We start from the raw sequence: 12,391 nt of genomic DNA, 5'->3' as shown, positions 1-12,391 counted from the left end.
TTTGTTAAGCAGCTTTTACATAACATGGGTTTTGGTTTAATTATTTTGGTCTTCATGAAAACACAAACTATTTATTGTCACGATTTATCAAACATAGCAATGTCCACATCCACTTCAAAAGATAACCAAGCACATCAACTAGGGTGCAAGCTAAGCCCCAGATAGCTGAGGCAAAGACTACACAAGTCAGGTGGCATTTCAGAAACTATTGGTGGTTCTAGGTATGTCCCATTAAAATTATACATAATTTTCACATATCCCACTGAGATCATCAACAATTTGACATATCTATCAAGGCTATATGGGATGGAATCAAATACACAAGGGTTGAAAATAAGTTTCTGTTGCAGGAGCAATGAAGTAAAGTAGTTTCTTATCTCTCATAAAACAAGGAGCAATACAGATTCGAGGTACAAAATTTTAACAAGTAGAGGACAAAACAATCACCCTAAGCATGCTGATAAGATCCAGCACACATGAACAATGACAAACAAAACAGCATAACTACTCGAGCAGAATTGAGCTCAATAGTAGCACACAATAAGAGTCTCATCGGTTCAGTTGCAACCCACAAGAGCCAAAGCACTGAGCCATGCAGCAGCACCCCTCCTATTCAATCCGCACTCTGCCATTACTCATATGCGCAAACTTGGAAACCTCTTCAAAGAATTCATCTGCAGCCTCGTGGCAGTTCTTCATCTGCGAGATCCTAAGGACCATCCTCCGCAGCATAGGACTGTACCTGACAAGGGACTCGATGGTGATCAGCTTCTGCTCGGCATTCAAGGGTGAGCGCACGGTGATCAGGACCTCCTCCAATGAAGATATCAGGAACCTCGAGTCCAGCTGCAATGTCAGAGGAAAAAATTAGCCATGCCATACACCAGCGTGAAGTGAAAGGATGCGATTGATAATCAGTAGGATATGACGCACATTTTTCAGGCTGTTCTTTTGGCAGAGCGACGCAAACATGGCGCCGTGGACCTCAAACTTGCAGAGCTTCGGGTGGCTGTTGAAGAATTCAACAAGGTCGACCTCGGGAAACGGCTGGAGAGTGTCGGAATCACCGCAGAACTCAACCTTCATCACCAGATGCTTGGCCTCGGCGCCGCATTGCAGCACATGGCTGACGGCTCCCCAGCTCCACTGGACGCCACGCAGAGACAGCTGCTCCAACACCGGGAGCCTGTCTATCCCGACAGTATTCACCCTCCCTGAAAGATTGAACGGAAATTGACATTAGACCAGAATGAAACGAATGAGAACTGCGGAAGGCCATGGGTAGGGGGCCCCAGTCCAGTGCGCACCGGTGTTCTTGGAAATTGTGAGGCGTTTGAGGCGGTCGCCGCCGTGCAGGGTGATATAGTTGAAACCCTGGACCTCGAGGGACTCGACAAGGGGCGCGGCGAGCGCGAGCGAGCAGGTGCCGGAGCCGACGAAGTCGAGGCGGCAGCGCTGGAGCAGGGGCGTCGCCAAGAAGACGGAGCCGGAGCACTCGCAGCCGAGCAGGGCGAGGTCGGTGAGATTGGGGCAGGCGTCGACGGCGCCGCTGACGGCGAGGTCCGCCAGGGACGCGCCGACGATCTCCAGCACGCGGAGCCGGTCGAGCCGGCCCCAGGCCGGCTCGCGCGTCATGGTGAGCCCCCAGAGCCGCAGCTCCTCGAGGTTGGGGGCGGCGGCGACGCAGTCGAGGTGGCCGGATCCGGATCCGGACCAGGCGGAGTCGACCCGGAGCTCGAGCACGCGCAGCGAGGCGCTCCGCGCGGCGAGCCAGCGCGGGAGGCGCGCGGCGGAGAAGGGGCAGTAGATGACGAGCTCCTCGAGGCGCGCCGCGGCGTGGACCATGCGGCCGATGGCGTCGTCGGCGCACGCGACGCCGCCCCTCGCGGCGTCGAAGGCGCTCCGCGGGAAGTAGAGGAACGGGAGGAAGGGCACGCAGTCGCGCCAGCTGCGGGAGACGCCCGCGCAGGCGGCCACGTCGCGGGCGCTGCTGAGCCGGGAGAGGATGGCCTGCACCACGCCGTCCGGCAGCGCGTCCATCCCGCCGTCGCCGCCGCAGTCCATGCGCTCGGCGGAATGCGCAGGCCAGATGCGGGGTATTAGTCGGGTGGATGGTGCGGGAGGTGTGAGATGAGGAGAGGCGTTCGAAATTTAAAAGGGGGGGAGATGGGGTGGGAGACGGGAGGGAAACTGGAATTGGAAATCGGGTGGAGGCGCGGCGTGCGGGAGGGAGCGCCAGCGTTTCCGTTTTCGAAATTTTTGCGGGTTCCGCTGGAGTTTGGAGAGGAAGAAGCCACCGTGCAAAAGAACGTTGGTGGCCCGGCCCGGCCCGGGAGGATTTGAGGGGGGCGCGCAAAACAATGGGCGACAGACGGCCCATGGGCGACTATGTCTCGCTTGAAGCGAGACAGAGCGTCGGCTCGCTTCAGGCGCCTCCCTAAATGGGCAGGCGCAGCGCGCGGGACGCCACTGCCTTTTTTCTCGTTTTTGTTCTCGTTTTTTGCATTCTTTTTTAATTCTGTTTATACTTCCTAATTTTCTAAATATATATATTAAAAAACACTTACATGAAACATTAAAAAAAATATTAGCCAAACATTTGAAACAAATTAAATGTGTGTATAGAAAATGTTTCTCATGTATATGAAAAGTGTATACAAAACGATATACAATGTGTCTGAAGAAAGATCATCATGCATTTTAAAAAAATAATTAAGTATTTAAAAATGTTAATCAATCATTTTAAAATTTTGAATGTGCATATAAAAATGTTTATCATGTATATGATAAAATGTGTATGATAAAATGCTGATCGTGTATTTACAAAATGTTAAATGTATATACAGCAAATATTCCTGATGTATACGAGAAAAATGGAGAGCATGCATAGACGAATTGAGCATAAAAATATAAATTTAAAAAATGCTGATCGTTTATCAGAAAAATGTTAATCATATATTTCAAATGATTAAACGTGTAGAAAATATGTTTCTGGCATATACCGAAAATGTATAGTGTGTATGAAAAAAGTAGTTGTCAAACACAAAAAATGGAAGGGGAATGGTGGTAATCATCTATTTGAAAAAATGATCCTTATATATACCAAAAAATTACAATGTGTATGACAAAATTGTCATCAAACATAAATTTTTCAAAATTTTAGTCATAAGTAATCTCGCCTTTTCGTCACGCGGGACATGTAGGATTGTAGGTGCCACGGTGGCAACCGGCGAGTGTGCAGTGCCACGTTTCTGAAATAATTTTTTCGTTTCTCAAAAAATAAATTCGAGAGGTCAGTGAGCTGATTAGGTTTTCTGAGGGGTCATTTTTTTTTTAACTCTGAAGGGTCATTTAATATAAAAAGAAAACTTTTATTTCTGGGATCCACAGATAAACCGCATTTGTGCTGCGCGGTTCCCGAAGAGCTAGAACAGAACGACAACACACGAGCCAGAGCGAACCTTTCCCCGCCGCTCCACCGAGCGGATCGAAAAGATGAGCGCTCCCAGCCAAATTTCACGTGTCGCGCCACCACCCCTGCTCGTCTCGCCGAATTTCACGTGCCGCCACCCCATTCCTGCCCCCCGCCTATCTCAAATCTTCTTTCTTGGGCGGTCGTCGACTCCAAACTCCCCGCTATACTGTTTCAGTTCAGTCATTTCCCCTTGATCTGCCTTCGGGGGATTGGGAGCGCCGTCGGCAATGGCGGAGCAGCAGGTGGTGGCGGACCTCCGGGAGAACTGCGCCACGCCCGCGTCGCTGCTGCGCGACGTGGCGGCGGCGATGGCCGACGAGATGTGCGCGGGACTGGAGAAGGAGGGTGGGAGCAGGGTCAAGATGCTGCTCTCCTACGTTGACAAGCTCCCCACCGGGTTAGTTTCTATGTACTCCAGCTCTCGCTTCTTGTCTGTTTGTCTAATCACAGGAAGCGTTGGTCTTTCAGTTCTTGTGTTCATACTCCGTGAAAATGTCAGCCTACTGACATTTAGTTTCTGTGTTAGTACATCTTATTGTGGAGAAAGTAGCAGGTGTTGTTTAACTTGAATCAGTTGATGTTTGATGGAGTACATGTACAATTTTACATTAAAGACTATGGTCCTATGAATTAAGCATAGGATGGGATATCTCAGTTTGGAACTAGAAAATAGAAACATGGCATCCTTATCATCTTTACAGCATTATAATAAGACCAAAATAAGTTAATCATTTTGACTGGCCTCATGGATGTCGGACATATCGGTCATGAGAAACTAGAAAAACTGGCTCCTTATCATGTTCATAACATTATAATATAATATCATCCATTTCGGTGTTATTTTATCAGGATTCAGGTTAGCTGATTGATAAATATATGGTGTGTGTGACTCCTGCCACTTGTTGGCTTTATTAATTTAAAGATGGTCACCCGGTGCCTTTCGTCCCAAAAAATATATTTAATGGTAAAGATAGCTGATTTCAGTTGGCAATTTTATGTTTGACCCGTGAACACCATTAGAATTATTTGGCTGCTTACTTTCGTGCTACTAAATTTAGGAGAGAGGAAGGTTTGTTCTATGGACTGGACCTAGGAGGGACAAACTTCCGTGTCTTGAAGGTGCAGCTAGGTGGCAATGATAAGCATGTCATTAGCCGCGAGTCCAGAGAACTCGCCATCCCACCACATTTGATGTCAGGGAGCTCATCTGTAGGTTTCATATGCTTAATTCGACAACTTTGATTTGAATTGTTGTTATTCTTTGATTTATTATTTGATTGTGTTCATTTTCCATTTTACAGGAATTGTTTGGTTTCATTGCTTCTGAATTAGCCAAGTTTGTGGCTGATGAAGAGCAGGGTACTAGCTTGTCAAACGGGAAGACACGGGAACTAGGATTCACATTTTCTTTCCCAGTGAGGCAACGGTCCGTTGCATCGGGCACCCTTGTCAAGTGGACAAAGGCATTTTCTATAGAAGATGCTGTAAGAATTCCTTGTGCTTACATACCCAGCATATTTGTACATCGTATCATGTAACAATGTTGCCAAATACGGCTCTTTGAAGCACGTATCGTTGTTTGATTCTAAACCATAGTGGATGAAGAACTCTGGGAATCGTATCAATAAACTATGTTTATCATCAAAAATCAAATACTTAACTGTTTATAGATGGATATTCCTTTGAATTAATCTCTTTGTCACTCATATCAGGTAGGTAAAGATGTAGTTGCTGAACTGCAAACAGCTATGCAGAAGCAAGGTCTAGACATGCATGTGGCTGCACTAGTAAGTGTTTGAGAAGTTTATATTGCACTGTTTCTAATATAATCTAGTTGTAACCTCAAAATAAAATTCTCATTCTAAGAGATTACTGCTGAAATAGATTAATGACGCTGTTGGGACATTGGCTGGAGCCAGATACTACGATGAAGATGTCGTCGCAGGTGTGATATTTGGCACTGGCACAAATGCTGCTTATGTTGAGAAGGCAAATGCCATACCAAAATGGGAAGGAGAGCTGCCTAATTCAGGAGAAATGGTGAGGTTTAAAGGTCACAACCTTTCACTTCAAACCTAGTGGTGCTCAAGGATATGTTTGGATTCTTCTGAACTATTTTGTTGTTTCTAAGTTATTTGTGCGATGTCTTCTCATATACCAGGTCATTAATATGGAATGGGGTAATTTCTATTCGTGCCATCTTCCGGTCACTGAATACGATCAATCATTAGATAATGAAAGCTTAAATCCAGGAGAGCAGGCAAGTTTATTTTATAGTTTGCCTGTTCTTGCTGTTGAGCATTGGCTCAATTGTATACTTTGGTTCTTTCAGATCTACGAGAAGTTAACCTCAGGAATGTATTTAGGTGAAATTGTAAGGAGGGTGTTGCTTAAACTGTCCTTGCAATCTTCCATTTTTGGTGAAATTGACCGCACTAAGCTCAAAACTCATTTCCATCTCCGGTACGCTGTTTCCCTAGCGTTTCGCGGTTGATGCTCTAATGTGTATGTAGTCATAAAGAATTTTTATCTTGTTGATGATCTGGAATTCAGGATTTCTTTCAAATGCATACCCCTGTTAATGCTTGGTGTTCTTAATCTCCTAATCAAACAGACCACTCATTAACTGTAGCAAGTCCTGCCAAATTTTGAACTTGACATGTGCTGATAAAATCTGGCTTAATGCTGCATACATGCCTCAAGGATTTGATTAAGTGCATGTTATTGTTGACGCACATCAGCTTTAATCTTCTAATAAACAGACCATTTATTAACCATGGCAAAATGCTACTCCCTCTGATCCAAAATAAGTGTCGCGGTTTTGAACTAAGGTTAGTTCAAAATTGCGACACTTATTTTGGATCGGAGGGAGTACTCCCAAATTCAAACTTGGCATGTGCTGATAAATCTGGTTTTATGTTGTACGCAGGACTCCGCATATTTCTGCAATGCACCATGACAACACACCCGATCTGAAGATAGTGGAAGAAAAACTGAAAGAAATCCTAGAGGTATGCTAACATAATAAGGCTGCGTGCATCACTTGATGCAGAGGCGAGGGTGCTGCCCTCTTTCTGAAAATAAATAAATTGAAGTGAGATGGTATGCATACCCTCCAGATTGCAGGCACATCCTTAGAGACGCGGAAAATGCTTGTTGAGATCTGCGACATTGTAACAAGAAGGGCAGCCCGGCTGGCTGCTGCGGGCCTTGCAGGGATCCTCAAGAAGCTCGGGAGAGATGGCTCGGTCGACAAGCGTCGGTCGGTCATCGCCATCGACGGAGGACTGTTCGAACACTACGCCAAGTTCAGCAAATGCTTGGAAGCTACTCTAATTGAGCTGCTAGGGGAGGAGTCATCGAAGTTCGTAGTCGTCAAGCACGCGGATGATGGCTCGGGGATAGGGGCTGCCCTGATTGCTGCTTCCCAATCTCAGTACAGAAATGTTGAATAGCACTAGGCAAGCTAGTTGCCATACATTTTATGTCCCCATTTCACGGGTGAAAGATAAACGGCAAAAAATCTCCAGCATGTACAGTTTACCTGCAACTGTGAGAGGTCTATTGCCGAAATGAGGCTAGATGAGGTCACCTTGGACAGTTAAAATAAAAGGGAACCTCAGGTCTCATGAATCTGCGACTACCTTTTTGAGTAACAAGCTTCTTTTAATGTAAGCACTGTCTTTCCGTCCTATGTTTTTTGTGGAGTTTAACAAGGTTATTAATTTGTGAACATTGGAAGTTAAAAGGATCATCAAACTGACATACCATGTACTAAAAGGCCAAAAGTTCTGTGTGATAAAGAAGAGGACAGCGACCCAATGAGGCAAGTTTGAGACAAGTGCTGGTGGAAGGCTGAAGTTGTGGCGATCAGGATAACGACTTGAGCAGTGAAGGAATCTCTACCCTGCACTAAATTTAGCACGTACAATAATGGAGAAACATGTCGATCCTACCTCTGAAAACGACGCACGGGTTGTAAATCAAACGATCCATATCGATTGCTCTTGTTCATGACCCAATTCAATGGTACTCGTAATTACAAAAGGTATGGACTTTCCATTGCCACTACCCAAGTCACTGCAAATACCACCTCCTTTACTTACATGATTATTGTGTTCTTTCTCCAGAGAGAAGAATACAGCAGTGGCGCTCACTGTCAGGCCTCCTTCGTTTTTTAGATTCAGATACTGACATTGCAGCAAGGGAACCAGAGCCCGTTGTGGCCTTTCTATGAGCGGAAAGAAAGAGAAGCAACCCAGATAGCACACCCATATTTCATTCTGTATGCTTTGGCACGAGCGAGATCTTCTTTACTTCAAAAAGTGTGTTGGCACGAGCGGAGTATTGAAAATACGGAAACATTCGCGCCAAATTATTTGTTTTCTGCACAGGACACAAAAATGGATAAGCTTGTCCTATCTTTTACACCCTCGGTATCAGCAGCAGTTCCTGCTCCAAAACAATAGATATGTCATATGTAGTGCCATAAAGTGGATTTTGAAACAGTTCTTGGCAGCAACAATAGGCCCCTCAATTGCCCTTGTGTCTGCCCCCAAGAGCAACACCGTCCGGAAAAGGACGTGTCATGAATCATGATCCAAGTCACATATGCCTCCTTTAATAAGAATTGGAAAATACATTTGAAAAGAGTTTCAAGTATGATCTAATTATGTCCTAATACATTGTAAGTGTACCGTTGCCACTTCCCCTGACATATGTATGATCTCTGTGGTGGTGGTTTGGGGGGGGGGGGGGGGGGGGGACCAGCATCTATTTGCTATTACAGTATTTTGGCCGAAAATTTGTTGTTTTTTCCAAATGAATTCAAAGGGATTTTTTTCTTTTATGGAATTTTTTCACAGGTACAATGAAAGATCAATTTTATTTCAAAAACATTTTATATTTTTTGAATTTTTATTTAATTACTATTTCTCCATATAGGGTGTAGATACACCCATAGACCAAACGTCCGCATCCCTATGTGGGCATCTTTTTTTTAGCTTATCTTGAATTCTTGATGTCCATGGTGGAACAACCAGTCAAACGATGGATTGCAAGATTGAGAAATAATATTCGGGGTCTCTTTGATTCGTAGGATTTCCAAAACGCGGGAATAGGAAAAACATGAGATTAGAGTGGAATGTCGTCTTGAATCCTACAGGATTGTACAAGTGTTTGATTGTGCATAGAAAAAACGCAGGATTCTTTCAAAGAGATTTGAGTGGATGGGATGTTTCCTATGAAATCTAGTGCAAATGAATCCTATGGAAAAAAAAATCCTATGATTTACAATCCTACGAATCAAACAACCAAGATGGGAAAAATTCCTAAGGATTAGAGTCCTCCAAAATTCCTTTGCGAATCCTTTGAATCAAAGAAGCCCTCAGATGGGGAGCCCCCCTCCCCATGGGTTTAAAAAAAAAAACTTCCATTAGTGAGGGCGTTCAAAATCTCCTGAGCCGGTCCCTTAGTAGGCAACCCAACCCTAGATTGACTATGGTGAAGCATGCTCTGCTTTGCTCTATTCCACGGCTCGATCGCAGGCCAGATCTTGCTACCTTGCTCTATTCCATGACTCGATCGCGGACCCCCACTGCCGCTTCACTTGGAAGAGATGGGTTCCCCTACGAATAAAGATATTCACCTGGCTTGCCTTCAGGACTGTTGCTGAACGGCGGATCGTCTTGCTAGACGAGGCTTGCCACACGACTACACGAGGAGCGGTGCGTGTTATGTGATCATATTCATGAGGACATGCAGCACCTGTTCGTTGGTTGCCCCTTCTCCAGTCGGGTGTGGCATGAGGTGTTCTCATGGTGCTGCTCCCTGACTACTCTCCCGTGCCCAGCGATGACATTTTTCGACCGGTGGTCATCTACCTGCTCGCATGCCCCCATCATGTATCGCAGGGGGCTTTCCTCCATCATCATGCTCATGTCCTGGGCCATTTGGAAGCACCGCAACGGGCGCATCTTTGACGGCCAACAACCTTCCGTCTCCCGATTCGTCTACGACCTCAAGGATGAGGCGCCGTTATGGGCCAACGTCGGAGCCACGATGATGATGAACATCGCGTACATGCTGCAAGATGCACCATCCCTTGTAATTCTATTCATTCTTCTTCTATTAATGGAAAAACACGCAAGCTTTGCGTATTCGTGATACGAGGATTGGGAGAGAGAAGAATTTTTTCTTTTGAGACATGGGAGAGAGAAGAATGAAACATGGCAGTTCCCCACCATGCGATCGGGCGCAGAGATTCGTACTGGTCTGTGGGCTTGGGCTTGGCTCGGGAAACCATGGGCCACCGTATCAGAATCAAGACCGAATCTCGAGCATCAACATGTTCGTCCCTCTTTTTTGGTCGGACACATCGATCAGAAGAAGTTGGGCCTGAACCAACACCATTCGAGCAGCACCACAGGAACAAACAACCGGCAAAGATCAAGTTCATGAAGTATTTGTGCAATTATACCAAGAACATACTAGTGCTAGTATTAGATTAGATCACCCGACGAATCACATCTAGTTAGACGTAGAAAAAAGCATCAAAATACGGCCACGATGGCCACCCAAAATAGCAGTAGCATCACAGACACGGCTCTAATTACAGCCGTGATTTCATCCTCATACGTGCGTACGTACATACGTAGCAGCAAAACCGGATTAACCCTCGTCAAAAAAGGCCTTTACAACGCCGGGCGAGTTCGAATCAGCAGTCGGCTGCAGCCGCCGGCCTCTTCCTGCTCCCGGCCGCCGTCAGCTGCGAAGAACACACAAGGAGATAGCGATTTGGTTCAGTTAATGCTGGTTCGACCGGCGTATGCCAGTGTGCAGGATTCAGATTTATCCCAGAGATACTCACCGACGAGGCCGGCAGGTCGGAGCTCTTGAGCCCTCGCAGCCTCTTCGCCGTGACGATGAACATCCTGCACGCGTGCGCACAGAGGTGAGATTGTTTGATTAGTTTAGCAGATCGAGCAGTTTCTCAGGTGCCGTCCAGGTCTAGTTTGTTCTTTCCACTTACTGCCATGGGACGTCCCCGACCAGCATCCTGTCGCCCTCGTCGTCCTCGTACACCAGCGTGTACTCGCCGCCGGCGATCGCGTCTGGGGCAGCGGCGGCGTCCCTTTGAGCTACATGCACAGACAGGAAACACTTGCATCAGTGAGACCATCAACGAGAGTACTGGACTGTCAGCGTAAGATCGATGATGCATGGTGTGTGTGTGTGGGTGTGTACCGGCGAGGAGGCTGCGGAAGAGCTTGTCGACGGTGGCCGAGAGGTCGGCGTAGCTGCCGTCCTCCTTGAGCTCCACCTTCCGCCCGATGGGGACGCCGTCCATGTTGACCTTCACGAACAGACCCTTCCGGCCCGCAGGCTCGTCGGCGCCCTTGACGGCGACGTCGTCGTCTTTGCTTGCCCTGCCGTCCTCCTTGGACGACGACGGCTTGGAGGCGGCCAGGTTCCGTCGGAACGAGCGCACCGGCGGCCACCCCACGACCGGAGCTGCTGCTGCTGCTGCTGCCGGCCTGCACGTACGTCGGCGAGTTTAGTTTAACCGAGGAAACATTAGTTCCTTTTTTAAGAACAAAGACGGTCAGATCAACGCTGCAACTGAAAAGAAAGATTTTGCTTACTTGGCCTTGTAGTTTCCTCCTTGAGGTTGGCGAGCAGAGCCGCCGGCGCCGCTGGACTCCTGCCCGTCCAAATCTGACACCGCAAACACAAGCAGATGCGTCAAAACTGGGACGATCAAGGAGTGGTACGTACTCCTACAGAGCAGCAAGAAAAAGAAATCAAATTACCTGCTGTTGGTGCTGCCGGCTTGGTGAAGTAGGCGGGGAGGCCGAGGCTGAGCTCCAGGCCGCTCTCCCCCGCCGCCGCAGCCTCCCTGAACCCGCTCCACGCCATGAGTGAGTCGACCGTCCGTCCCTAGCAACCTCCTCGCTCGCCTGCTCCCAGCTCAGGCCACAAATCAAGAAAGTGATGGAGACCGACAGGTCACAAGCGTGTCTCTTCTCTCCTCCTCCTGCGCGGTGACAAGCGGGGGCGGAATATATGGCGGAAGAGAGAGAGAGGGGCGAAAGGAGGGCACAGTGCAGGTGCTGGACGCCCGCCCGCCCACCTGAGACCGAGACGAGATGAAAGAGCCCGGCGGCCGGCGCGGCGCCCGGGGAGTATAGTACTGTGCCTGCCTGCCTGCCTGTACGCTAGAGCTAGAGCGACCAAAAGGCGGCAGGGGTTTGCGGGAAAGGGACAAGGTTTGAGCGTTTTGAGGAGGAGGGCGCGTATTCAAAGCGCGCAGGCCGCAGCAGAGCAGGCTACGCTACGTACTAGGCGCGAGGAAAGAAGAAAGAAACGGCTCCCGATTGATTGCTACGAGCAGCACTGGCACGAATCTAGGCCATGAGAGGAGGGAGGGAAGGCACGGAGACGGAGGGATTCCGGCGTAGGGGAGCAGCTGCCGCGAAAGGAAATGAGAGCATCTAGATGCCCGCCAGAGCCAAGCACGCCGCAGCAGCAGCTAGCTAGGCCAGCAAGCAACGGCTGCCTACTACTACCTCTCTCTCTCTCTCTCTCTCTCGCTCTCTCTACCTCGTCTCTCTCTGCTGCGGGTTTGAAGAGCCGGAGAAGGAAGGAAGGAGCGAGTGTGTCTTGGGTTGGGTCGGGTTGTGGTGCACTTGTTGAGCTTATAAACGGGAGGAAAAGCGGAAAGCGCAACGGAGGGAAGGGGAGCCATGAACCAAAAGCGATCCCACTGTTCCCATTATTCTTTCGTGATCTGATGGCTTCATCATGATTCCCTCTAGGGCGCAAACATATCTTGATATCCCAACCCCGGCCTGATCCGGCGGGCCAAATTCCATTCACCCACACGCGCACCCTCCGTGTTTTGTCGTCCCGAGTGTA

At 48.1% G+C, this 12,391-nt stretch overlaps 3 protein-coding genes across 3 annotated transcripts; 1 reads left to right on the top strand and 2 right to left on the bottom strand.

Moving 5' to 3' along the window:
• Nucleotides 1-356: 356 nt before the first annotated feature.
• Nucleotides 357-2,150, bottom strand: LOC109759208 (F-box protein At1g10780). The gene is made up of 3 exons (XM_020318035.4): nt 1,308-2,150; nt 934-1,214; nt 357-846 (listed from the first exon to the last, which is right to left on the bottom strand). Exons 1-3 carry the CDS (start codon nt 2,062-2,064, stop codon nt 610-612), a joined length of 1,275 nt encoding a protein of 424 aa, XP_020173624.1. The 5' UTR covers nt 2,065-2,150; the 3' UTR covers nt 357-609.
• A 1,274-nt stretch (nt 2,151-3,424) lies between these two features.
• Nucleotides 3,425-7,150, top strand: LOC109759197 (hexokinase-8). Its single transcript, XM_020318027.4, has 9 exons — nt 3,425-3,872; nt 4,534-4,684; nt 4,777-4,959; nt 5,188-5,262; nt 5,360-5,515; nt 5,637-5,735; nt 5,808-5,938; nt 6,405-6,486; nt 6,595-7,150. The coding sequence occupies exons 1-9, from the start codon at nt 3,703-3,705 to the stop codon at nt 6,928-6,930; spliced, it is 1,383 nt and encodes a 460-aa protein (XP_020173616.1). The 5' UTR covers nt 3,425-3,702; the 3' UTR covers nt 6,931-7,150.
• Nucleotides 7,151-9,927: 2,777 nt separating this feature from the next.
• LOC109759189 (auxin-responsive protein IAA2) lies at nt 9,928-12,148 on the bottom strand. Its single transcript, XM_020318018.4, has 6 exons — nt 11,287-12,148; nt 11,119-11,191; nt 10,721-11,010; nt 10,506-10,614; nt 10,344-10,407; nt 9,928-10,241 (listed from the first exon to the last, which is right to left on the bottom strand). The coding sequence occupies exons 1-6, from the start codon at nt 11,390-11,392 to the stop codon at nt 10,191-10,193; spliced, it is 693 nt and encodes a 230-aa protein (XP_020173607.1). The 5' UTR covers nt 11,393-12,148; the 3' UTR covers nt 9,928-10,190.
• Between the last annotated feature and the right edge of the window lie 243 nt (nt 12,149-12,391).

Source organism: Aegilops tauschii, chromosome 3 (assembly GCF_002575655.3).
Source record: "Aegilops tauschii subsp. strangulata cultivar AL8/78 chromosome 3, Aet v6.0, whole genome shotgun sequence".
In the NCBI taxonomy this organism is placed as follows: Eukaryota; Viridiplantae; Streptophyta; class Magnoliopsida; order Poales; family Poaceae; genus Aegilops; species Aegilops tauschii.
Note: the sequence above shows the minus strand (reverse complement) of the source record. Positions and strands in the feature narration are given on the sequence as shown.

What these genes read in the sequence shown, in the direction of transcription:
- LOC109759189 (XM_020318018.4), bottom strand. Translation starts at nt 11,392, where the DNA reads ATGGCGTGGAGCGGGTTCAGGGAGGCTGCGGCGGCGGGGGAGAGCGGC. An exon ending in GGAGGAAACTACAAGGCCAA is followed by an intron (nt 11,011 to 11,118) that starts GTAAGCAAAATC and finishes ACGTACGTGCAG; the next exon opens with GCCGGCAGCAGCAGCAGCAG. An exon ending in CCGACCTGCCGGCCTCGTCG is followed by an intron (nt 10,242 to 10,343) that starts GTGAGTATCTCT and finishes TGTTCTTCGCAG; the next exon opens with CTGACGGCGGCCGGGAGCAG.
- LOC109759197 (XM_020318027.4), top strand. Translation starts at nt 3,703, where the DNA reads ATGGCGGAGCAGCAGGTGGTGGCGGACCTCCGGGAGAACTGCGCCACG. An exon ending in GCTTAAATCCAGGAGAGCAG is followed by an intron (nt 5,736 to 5,807) that starts GCAAGTTTATTT and finishes TGGTTCTTTCAG; the next exon opens with ATCTACGAGAAGTTAACCTC. An exon ending in AAAACTCATTTCCATCTCCG is followed by an intron (nt 5,939 to 6,404) that starts GTACGCTGTTTC and finishes TGTTGTACGCAG; the next exon opens with GACTCCGCATATTTCTGCAA.
- LOC109759208 (XM_020318035.4), bottom strand. Translation starts at nt 2,064, where the DNA reads ATGGACTGCGGCGGCGACGGCGGGATGGACGCGCTGCCGGACGGCGTG. An exon ending in CACAATTTCCAAGAACACCG is followed by an intron (nt 1,215 to 1,307) that starts GTGCGCACTGGA and finishes TCAATCTTTCAG; the next exon opens with GGAGGGTGAATACTGTCGGG. An exon ending in AAAAGAACAGCCTGAAAAAT is followed by an intron (nt 847 to 933) that starts GTGCGTCATATC and finishes CTGACATTGCAG; the next exon opens with CTGGACTCGAGGTTCCTGAT.